The sequence below is a fragment of the Alligator sinensis genome, unplaced genomic scaffold (genome assembly GCF_000455745.1).
Source record: "Alligator sinensis unplaced genomic scaffold, ASM45574v1 scaffold237_1, whole genome shotgun sequence".
Taxonomy (NCBI): domain Eukaryota; kingdom Metazoa; phylum Chordata; order Crocodylia; family Alligatoridae; genus Alligator; species Alligator sinensis.
This window is the reverse complement of record NW_005841849.1, coordinates 55,887-66,913: the sequence shown is the minus strand read 5'-3', so window position 1 is coordinate 66,913 and position 11,027 is coordinate 55,887. Positions and strand designations below refer to the sequence as shown.

General features: G+C 48.6%; 1 protein-coding gene across 9 annotated transcripts in view; it reads right to left on the bottom strand.

Annotated features, from left to right (window-relative positions):
* Nucleotides 1–11,027, bottom strand: part of LOC102378101 (ubiquitin carboxyl-terminal hydrolase 47-like) — a 42,369-nt gene that overhangs the window by 8,273 nt on the left and 23,069 nt on the right. For 6 of the 9 annotated variants that reach the window (XR_003095052.1, XM_025209103.1, XM_025209121.1 and 3 more), the window contains one exon: nucleotides 6,347–6,475. Coding sequence is in view for 7 of the 9 variants with exons in the window: in XM_025209103.1 (XP_025064888.1) it covers nucleotides 6,347–6,475 (129 nt within the window). In the remaining 2 variants the exon portion in view is untranslated. Of the gene's footprint in view, nucleotides 1–2,532; nucleotides 2,661–5,877; nucleotides 5,919–6,346; nucleotides 6,476–7,731; nucleotides 8,276–11,027 lie in introns of those variants that run through there. The other 3 variants (XR_003095053.1, XM_025209116.1, XM_025209124.1) reach the window with 2 other exon arrangements.

Genomic DNA, 11,027 nt, shown 5'->3' with positions numbered 1-11,027 from the left:
CCCTACACTGAAGTCTTCTAGTGATTTTTGTTGGCCTGGTGATTTTCTTATCCTGAGGTTTTCCCTTGAGCCGCACCAAGCTGCCATTTTGGTCTCTCAGTTTCCCTTGAGACCTAGGTCCAGTTTTCAAAACTGCTCCTTCGCTGAGGATCTGGAATTGAACATCTTCTCCAGATGCTTAAGATATATTGTCTGGGCAAGTCACATATTCCAAACAGATGTGACAACTGCTGCTCTTTCAAAGCACAGACTCAGAAGAAAAGGGAGATCACGCGGAGAACATTCTTTTTCAACAAGTCATTTGGATTAGGCCCTGTCAAGGACTCTGATCAAGCAGGCCTAGCTAAGCCAACCATGTGAGTTACCACACCTGCCCCTGATCCCTTGATACTATGGCTGATCCAGTTCTCTCTAACCAGACTGGCTGCTGAAAGCACCACTCACCCCGTTTTAACTCCCAATCTATGGTTACGATCCCTGCAATGACGTGGCCATAAATTGCTTATTATGGCATTGCAGTTGTTACTGCAAGAATCTTGGGTGCAAGGCTCTGACCTGCCTAAAGATGATGCTTTGCCATTCCAGAGAGGGGAGCTATTTATCATAGAATCATAGAAAATCAGGAATGGAAGGGACTTCTGGAGGTCATCAGGTCCAACCCCCTGCTCAAAGCAGAATAATCCCCAATTAGGCCATCCCGTCCAAGGCTTTGTCTAGCTGGGTCTTAAAGACCTCCAAGGATGGAGATTCCACAACCTCTCTGGATAACCTGTTCCAGTGTTTTACTACTCTCCTGGGTGATGAAGCTTTCCCTAATATCTAACTTAAACTTCCCTTGCTGCAACAAGGACCATTGCTCCTTGTTCTGTCACCTGCCCCCACTGTAAATGGTCTAGCTCCATCCTCTTTGGAACCTTCTTTCAGGTAACTGAAGGCTGCTATTAAACCCCCCTGAAGGCTGCTATTAAATCCCCCTGCTATTAAATCCCCCTTCTCTTCTCCAGACTAAATAAGCCCAGGTCCCCTAGCCTCTCCGCATAAGTCATGTGCCCCAGCCCCTGAACCATTTGAGCGACTGTTACTCTCCACTGGACTCATTTGTCCGCATCCTTTCTGTAGTGGGGGCCCCAGAACTGCACACAGTACTCCAGATGTTCCCTCACCACTGCTGAATAGAGGGGAATAATTACTTCCCTTGATCTGTTGGCAACACTCCAACCAACGCAGCCCAGTATGCCATCAGCCTTCCTGGCAACAAGGGTGCACTGTTGGCTCATATTCAGCTTAATGTCCACTGTAATTCCTAGGTCCTTTTCTCCAGAGCTGCTGTGCAGCCAGTTAGCCCCCAGCCTGTACCAATGCATAGGAATTGCTCTGTCCTAAGTGCAGGACTTTGCACTTGTCCTTACTGAACCTCATGAGATTTGTTTTGGTCCAATCCTCCAATTTGTCTGGGTCTCTAAATCCTTACCCTACCCTCCAGCATACCTACTACTCCCCACTGGCTTGGTGTCATCTGCAAACTTGCTGAGGGCACACTCTATGCCATCTTCCAGGTCACTGATGAAGATATTGAACAAACCCAGTCCCAGGACAGACCCCTGGGGCACTCCACTTGATACCGGCTGCCAACTAGACATCCAGCCATTGACTACTACCCTCTGAGCCTGATGATCCATCCAGTTTTCTATCCACCTTACAGTCCATTCATAAAACCCATACTTAGCTTGCAAGTGAGAATCTTGTGGGAGACTATATCAAAATCCTTGCTAAAATCAAGGTATATTCACATCCACTGGTCTCCCTGCATCCACAGAGTCAGTCATCAGAGGCCAATCAAGTTGGTCAGGCTGACTTCCTAATCACCTTCTTCTCCAAGTGCTACGAAATGGATTCCTTGAGGATCTGCTCCATGATTTTTCCAGAGACTGAGGTGAGGCTGACTGGTCTGTAGTTTCCTGGATCCTCCTTTCTGCCCTTTTCCAATTGCCCCGGACCTCTCCCAATTGCCACAAATTTTCAAAGATGATGCCCAGTGGCTCTACAATCACATTGGTCAACTCCCTCAGCATCCCAGCCAGCCCCATGGACTTGTATTATGTCCAGCTTTTCAAAGTAGTCCCTAACCTATTCTTTCACCACAGTTGGCTGCTCACCTCCTCCCCAAACTGTACTGCCAGGTGCAATAGTCTGGGAGCTGACCTTGCCTGAAGCGAAAAAGACACTAAGTCCTTCAGCCTTTTCTGCATCCTCAGTCACAAGGTTGCCTCCCCCATTCAATAAGAGACACATGCTTTCCATAATCCTCCTGTTATTGACATACTTATAGAAACCCTTCTTGTTCCCCTTCATGTCCCTTACTAGCTGCAACTCCAGTTGTGCTTTGGCCTTCCTGACTTCATCCCTGCATGCCCTAGCAACACTCTTATACTCCTCCCTAGTTGTTTGTTTCCACTTTATAAGCTTCATTTTTGTGATTTAGCTTACTGAAGAATTCCCTGTTAAGTTAAGCTGGTTTTCTGCCATACTTACTAGTGTTAATGCACATCAGGATGCTTTGTTTCTGCACTCTCCGTCAAGTTTCTTTGAAGTACAGCCAGCTCTCCTGGACTCCTCTCCCCTTCAGACTGGCTTCCCAGGGGATCCTGCCCATCAGTTTCCTAAGTGAGTCAATGTCAGCTTTTCAGAAGTCCAGGGTCCATACTCTGCTACTCTCCTTCCTTCCTTCCCTCAGGATCCTGATCTCTATCATCGTGTGGTCACTGCTGCCCAAGTTGCCATCTACTATTACATTCCCCACCAATTCTTCCCTGTTTGTGAGCAATAGGATAAGAAGAGCGTGGCCCCTCGTTGGTCACTCCAGCACTTGCACCAGGAAGTTGTCCCCAACACTCTCCAAACGCTTCCTGGATTGCCTGTGCACTGTTGTATTGCCCTCCCAGCAGATGTCAGGGTAATTGAAGTCCTGCATAAGAACCAGGGCTGTGATTGGGAAACGTCTGCAAGCTGTTTGAAGAAACCCTCATCCACCACTTCCTCCTGTTCTGGTGGTCTACAGCAGACACCCACCATGGCATCACCCTTGCTGCTCACCCCTCTGACCCTAACCCAGAGACTTTCAACAGGCCTATCTCCAACTTCATACTGGAGCTCTGAGCAATCATACAGCTCTTTTACATACAGTGCAACTCTTCCTCCTCTTCTCCCCTGCCTATCCTTCCTGAACAGCTTGTGCCCATCCATGACAGTGCTCCAGTCACACGAGCTCCCAAGCCTCTGTTATTCCCATCACATAGTTTCATAGTAGGTAGGGTTGGAAGGGACCTGAGCAGATCATCAATCCTGCCCTGGGCAGGAAAGAATACTGGGGTCAAACGACCCCGGCAAGATGATTATCTAGCCTCCTTTTGAAGACCCCCAGGGTAGGAGCAAGCACCACTTCCCTTGGAAGTTGGTTTCAGGGTTGCCACCCTGATTGTGAAGTAGCACCTCCTGATATCTAGCCTGAATCTACTCTCGGTCAACTTATGGCCGTTATTCCTCGTTACTCCTGGTAGTGCTCGGAGGAACAGGGACTCTCCCATTGCCTGCTGGTCCCCCTTGGCCAGTTTGCCACCAGATCCCCTCTGAGCCACCAGATCCCCTCTGAGCCTTGTGGAGGCTGAACAGATTCAGGTCCCGTAGCCTCTGCTCATAGGGCCTGCCTTGTTGCCCCCTGATCATGCAAGTGGCCCTCTGGACCCTCTCAGTGCTGTCCACATCCCTCCTGAAGTGCGGTGCCCAGAACTGGACACAGTACTCTAACTGTGGCCTGACCAGTGCCGCATAGAGGGGGAGGATCACCTCCTTGGACCTGCTCAAGATGTATCTGTAGATGCATGACAAGGTGCAGTTAGCCTTCCTGACTGCATCCCCACACTGGTGGCCCATGTTCATCTTGGAATCAATAATGACTCCAAGATCCTTTTCTGCCTCTGTGCTGACGAGAAGGGAGTTCCCCAGCCTGTAGGTATGCTGCTGGTTCTTCCTCCCTAGGTGTAGTACCTTGCACTTGTCAGTATTGAAACCCATCCTGTTCTCATCCGCCCACCCTTGTAACCTGTCTAGATCTAGTTGCAGCCTGCCCCTCTCCTCCAGTGTGCCCACATCTTAGTGTCATCTGTGAATTTGAACAGGGTGCTTTTCACCCCCTCATCCAAGTCACTGATGAAGATGTTGAACAGTGCAGGCCCGAAGACCGAGCTCTGGGGGACCTCACTGCCCACATCCCTCCAGGTTGAAAAAGATCCATCCACCACCACTCTCTGGGTGCAGCCCTCCAGCCAATTTGCCACCCATCTGACTGTGTAGGCATCGATGCCACAGTTGCCTAATTTCTTAATGAGAATGGGGTGAGAGACAGTGTTGAAGGCCTTCCTAAAGTCCAGAAAGACTAAGTCCACCACGACACCTGCATCCAAGGATTTTGTGACCTGGTCATAGAAGGCAGGTCAGGTCCTGCTGATCTGAACATGTCTAGTCCCACCAGAAGTTCCCTGACTAGGTCCTCACTGACCCTGGGCCTGGCAGCACCTCCCCTGGGTCTGTCAGGGATTCTCAAGAACTAATGAGTAGGGGCCTACCATATTTGCGATTGTGCAATTTTCGTGGAAACTGCAAATTTGGGAGGGCTCCACAAAAAATGGCAGGCTCCAATAAAAGAGGGCCCCACAAAAAATGGTGGGCCAGTTGCAAAAAAACACATACAACCATGCTCCCCAACCCCTCAAAATAAAAACCTTACTGAAAATATAATGGGAAGCCAGCAGTCTTCATGGTGCTGTGGCTTGGCCATGCAGCCCGGCAGGGGAGGAATGGGGGATGGGGGCCGCTGGTATGAAGGGCTGCCAGCAAGATGGCTACCACCCTTCCCCCTCTCATCTGATTGCCTGAGAGGGAACGCCTGTTGTGTGGCCCTACCCACAACACCAGTCAGTGATGAGGAGCAGGGCTGCATCTAGCCAGCCCTCACAGCCAATCAGTAGCAAGGGGCAGGGCCACCGGGGTCCCTTGGCCAGAGGCACTGGAGGGACCTGCCCTGCTCAGCCTGTGAAAAATGTGGCCAGCCTCAAGTTAAGTAGACCCCTACTAATGAGACCCTCTATTTATTGATAAATTCAAGGGTGACCCTCCAGTCTCTAGGGCCTATTTCACCATCTCTGAGACAGCTGGTGGTGACTCTCCTCAGTATCTCCTACACTCTCTGGTGCCTCCTCAGGCCTGTTCCGATTGGCCGACCTCCTCCTCATCCTTCTCTCACAAGAGGCAGCATTTCAAAGGCAAAAATCACACAAAGAACGGGAGCCACATTTGGTTTAGTCTTTATACCCCTTGTGAGTACACCTATTGGGTTGGTGGCAAAATGCTCCCTTTCCCCCATCCACAAGAATGGTATTTCTGGTGCCTGTTACCTCAGTGAGGTAATGATAATGTCTGAAACCTCACAGCAGATCCTCCATATGCCACTTTTTATTCCAATAAAATGGCCTTCAGAACTCATTCAATTTCTTGCCTGGGGCTGCCAAAGTTAAACTGCTCCCTGAAATTCCTGCCAACTTCACCAGAGACAAGGCTACTTCCATAGTGACCCTTTGGACTGCCCTCATGCACCAAGCTCCAGCTGGTCACCTCACAGCAACCTTCACTGAGCATTATGCTATGGTGGAGGCCTCTTGAGAAGATGCATAGTTAGTGAAACAGTTCTTCAATCACTGTTCAATTCAGCCAGGGACTCTAGGATCCAACTCTAGCTACGTGATGGGGTTCAGGTTTGGAGTCATCCACAAGTGAGAATGTGTATGTGGACAACAACTTAAAGGAGAAAAGGAAGCTACTTACCAGCAGCTGGAGTTCTTAGAGATGTGTTCTCCAGTAAATTCCTTTTTTTCAAAAAAAAAAAAAAAAAAAAAAATTCAATTTTGGAAATTAAAAACCCCTTACATTTTGAAAAATCTCACAATGGAAATTGGCTGACAAAAAAGGTGGGCAAAGAAAAGACAAAATAAAACAAAGGATTTTAGAAAGTTTTCAATAAATGGGAATTGAGAATATTTTTTGAGTTGCTGGACAGCCTGTGAGCTTTGCTCACTACACCCATAGTGGAGATCAGCAGGGATGATCAACACAGGAAGGAAGAAACAGGTCAAAAGATGAGACACATCTTGGGCTCTTTTCCTTTTAATATTTTGAATCACTCAAGACTTTTGTGTATTTAGTCCAAGGTATGACTCTTTTCCCCAAATCAGAAGCCCCTCCTCACACACCCTCCAAGTAGTAACACATTTCATGAACACCCAGGATCCATTACCTTGCGCACTCTGCTGTCATTGAATTCATACCAGCTATTGTTTTCAAAGGACTTTATCTCAGCCAGGTAATGGCCACCATGAATTCCTCCAGAATGGTGACACATGGCATAGAGGTGATAGTATACAACCTAGGAGGAAATCATGTTAAAGTTCAGATTAACCATCTATTTAGCTGTACTACAAAGACTCTCAGACAGAAGGCATTGCAGGGTGGCACCTTACAGACTCACTGGGCATGTCTACACATGCATTTACTGAGCAGTAACTTATGGCGCAGTAAGAGGTTTTAAGGCCAGCATCTAAGAGGTTTCAAAGCCAGGCCCCAGCTCTGGTGCAAGACGCATGGGTTTAAACCCATTGTCCCACCGTGAGCTTGGGCCACAGCAGATCCCCGGCAGACCCCTGATTGGACCCCAGCATGAGCTGGGAGGTAAGTGCGGGGCTGCAGTGGGTGGGCATTAGGCAATGGGGCAGCTGAGCGGAGCTGAGGAGGGTCATCCCCCACGGCTCCTACTTAGCCTAGTCCCTAGGGAGCAGTAGGGGAAGAGGGGGGCACTTACCTGCCCCCTTCTCCAGTGGGACAGGCATTCCCTGTCCCGGAGAACAGTGCGTTGCCAACAGGTGTACTGCACATGCGTGGCTTTTAAAAAGCTGCACCAACAAAAAAAAAGCCTCAGTAGGGTCCCAGCTCTGGTGCAAGATGCACGGGTGTAAACCCATCACACCCCCATGAGCTTGGGCCTCGACACACTCTTGGCAGACCCCTAACCAGACCCCAGCATGAGCCAGGAGGTAAGTGGGGCCTGCAGTGGGTGGGCATTAGGCAGTGGGGCAGCTGAGCGGAGCCAAGGAGAGTCACCCCGCCATGGCTCCTATTGAGCCCAGCCCCAGTAGGGGAAGGGGGGGCAGCATGAACTTTCTCTGTCCAATGCAAAGCAGTCAAATGTCTCAGTAAAACAGAAATCCTTAACTTTGGGAAGGCTGACTTTCAGAAACTCAGGAGACTGGTCAGCCAGGCACTAAGAGACCATGGCCCCTTAGTAAGGAGACTCCATGAGGAATGGTTGTTCCTTAAGAGCGCAATCCTCGAAGCACAAGGAAAGTCCATTCCGTCCCACAGGAAATGCAGTCAGTGGGCTGGGGAGCTCCTTTGCTCAACAGAGAACTTTTGGACCTCCTGAAACTAAAAAGAGAAGCCTACACCAGATGGAAAATGGGAGTCATTACCAAGGAGGACTACTCAGCACTAGCCTGCACTTGTAGAGAACAGACCAGAAAAGCCAAGGCAGGAACCAAACTCAGGCTAGCCATAGGAATCAAGGACAACAAAAAGTCCTCTTCAGATATGTGGGAAGTCAGTGGAAAAACAACAGAAACATTGGACCTTTGCTAAATCAAATGGGGCAGCTGATGCCTGACGCTCAGGAAAAGGCCAATCTCCTAAACGATTACTTTGCGTCGGTTTTCCACCCATCCCAAGGGTTCACCCTGTCAAAACATCCAGGGGGCTGGAGATGGGCTCACAATTGACATAGATCAAGTAAAGGAACACCTCGAGAGGCTTGACATCCACAAGTCCACATGCCTGGACAGAATGCACCTGAGAGCCTTGAAGGAGCTGGCAGACATCATAGCACGCCTATGACGAAGATATTTGAGAACTCCTGACGTTCAGGAGTGGTACCGGAGGACTAGAAAAGAGTCAACATGGTCCCAATCTTCAAGAAAGGAAGGAGGGAAGACCCAGGGAATTACAGGTCAATCAGTCTGACATCCATCCCTGAAAAGATCCTGGAGAAGATTATCATGGGTTCCATCAGTAGCAGGCTAAAGGAAGGCAACTTTCTGAGTGCCAGCCAACATGGCTTTGTTGCGGAAGATCCTGCCTGACCAACCTCATCTCCTTCTATGACCAGGTGACGCATTGCCTGGACAAAGGAGACAAGATTGATGTCATATATCTGGATTTCAAGAAGGCCTTTGACTTGGTCTCCCATGATGTCCTCATGGCTAAGCTGGACAACGGTGGCCTTTACCATTTCATGGTCCAATGGCTGGGGAACTGACTCTGGGGTCAGACCCAAAGAGTATTAATTAATGGGAGTGAATCAACTTGGCACAAGGTGAACAGTGGTGTCCCTCAGGGCTCAGTGCTCAGGCCAGTACTCTTCAACATCTTCATAAATATCTAGATTTGAGCATCAGATACAGACTGGCAAAGTTCACGGATGGCACTAACCTACGGGGGAAGGCAGTCACACTGGAAGATAGGCTGGGGATACAGGCTGACCTAGACAGGCTCACATAGTTTTGGCTCGCATGCCAAAAACTAATGGCATTTAACACAGAGAAGTGCAGGGCCTTGGGAGGAAGAACCAGCATCATACTTATAGGCTCGGCAGCACCATGACAGAAAGAGACTTGGGGCTCTTGATTGGCCCCAAGATGAACATAAGCCACCAATGCGATGCTATAGCTGGCAAAGCAAACCAAACTCTGGCATACATCCACCAATGCATCTCTAGCACAGTAACGCTGTGTGTGGATTGACTTGGGAGTAAAGCTAGTCCGAAGTCAGTCCCCATACACAGTGTTATGGCACAGTAATGCATCTACATGTGCCTTACTGCGCAGTTACTAAGCCATTATAAATTTGCTATCTGCATCATGCATGTGTAGACATGTGCCTGTACTGTGCAGTAATTTTTGGTGAGTGAACAGTAACCTAAATCACGGCGCAGCGACTGTGCATGTGTTGACGCACCCACTCAGTCACAGAGGCAAAAGCTTTTGTAGGTGACAGCCTACTTGGTCACATCTTCAGGTCAGATATACAGGGTTAACCGCAAAGACACTTAGGTAGCCAGCATTTCCCTCCCTTCACTTGTAAATGTTTTCAACAAACTACACAAATTATAGAAATAAAAACTGACTTCCTTTATAAAAACCAGAAAGATTTTACTGTATCAGTGTCAACAGATTATAAAGAAGACTGACATCTGGTTTTGTATGCTTATGACTGCAGAAATGTGCACAGTGTAAACAACTATTTTGTACCCTTATGCAGCACTGGAGTTTATGAGTTTGTTTCAGTAAGGTACTACTCGGTAGGGCTGTGCGAAATTTTGCCAGCAGTTTCATTTCAATACTGTTTTGACTTGTTTCAAGCTTGAAACAGTGAAATCAAAATGAAACAGAGAGCTTCGAAACAGCCCTGAAACGAAATGAAGCAAATCGAAACATTTTGAAATGTTTTAAAGTTTTTGAGTTTCGACGCTCGAGCTGGGCTTGCCTGCAGAGAAACAGAAACTTAAGGAAAGGGAGGAGAAAGAGGGGGAAGGGGGGAAGGAGTGCTCTCATTATTGACTGTGTAGCTGGCCAGCGACTGTCATCCTTCCCTGAGGTCCCTTCCAATCCCAGTGCTCTCGGGGAGGGATGGAAAAACTGCATAAAAGGCAGCATTGTTTGAACATCCCTGCTTTCTGCCTTGGTGTTAGTTACTGACCGGTGTGTTCCAGTTTTGCCTGTCAGCAGCCAGAGATGCAGGGCCCCAGAACCCAGAACCCCTGCACCTATCTCCTTGACAGCTGGCAGGCTTCATGGCCTCAGCAGGGGCTAGCAGGCCTGCAGCTTTCACCCTGCTGCGCCTTAACACACACAGTGTCACCCATGTCACAAGTTTTGCTTGTCCACAGCTTGAGGTGCAGTATCCCCAAAACCCCTGCACCTATCTCCTTGAAACTTGGCAGGCTTTGTGGCCTCAGCAGGGGCTACCATCCCTGCAGTTTTGACCCCACTGTGGCTTAACACATGCACATGACATGAGTTTTGCTTTCAAGACTTTGAGGTGCAGTTTCCCCTGTACCTATCTCCTTGAAACTTGGCAGGTTTTATGCCCTGAGAAGGGGCTACCAAGTTTAATCCAAATCAGGCCAGAGATGACAAAGTTATAGGCTGTTTCAAGCTTCCCCATTACAGCCTATGGGCGAAACATCAAAACAGCGTCGAAACAGAGAAACTGTTTCGATGAAACGAAATGGAACAGCAGTTCGAACTGAAACAAAATTTGAAACGAAATGCTGTTCCGTCAAAATGCAAGTCGAAACGGAATGGTGCCATTTCTCACAGCCCTACTACTCAGTGCACTGGGAATGGTCAAACCCTACTAGGGTTAGTTCACAAGAGTGTTCACCATCTGACCCTGACACCATGCTGAGGGAGGGCAGCAACCAGTTCAAGCAAGTTTTGGTTATGAACTCATCTCTCCAAAGGGAGCTCCAGCAGGGCTCAGTGGATTTTCCCAAAGGACAAATTCCTTCCTGCCACTTCATGAAATATCCAAACTCACAGGCTCAGCCCAGCAGGTTCAAGGGTTCAACACAAGAGTTTTGTGCCATGGTAGACTGGCCTGTATGAGACCAGGATAACTGAGTGGTTCTTATTTTTAGCTTTATTAGGTAAACAAAGTACAGACAGAAAAGCAGTTCCCTGTCTAAATTATGGTGCTTTACAGGAATTGCCATGAGTTAGACCGATCCTCCCGACCAATAGACCTTAGCTGTTGGGTCAGGAGGGTGGGAGATTGGGTTCCAATTTGGAGCCCATCCAGGGAGGCTGCATCTTTGCAGCCTCTTCCCCTGGCTCCACCCCTCTCTCCCAACTCTGGTGCTGCCTCAGAAT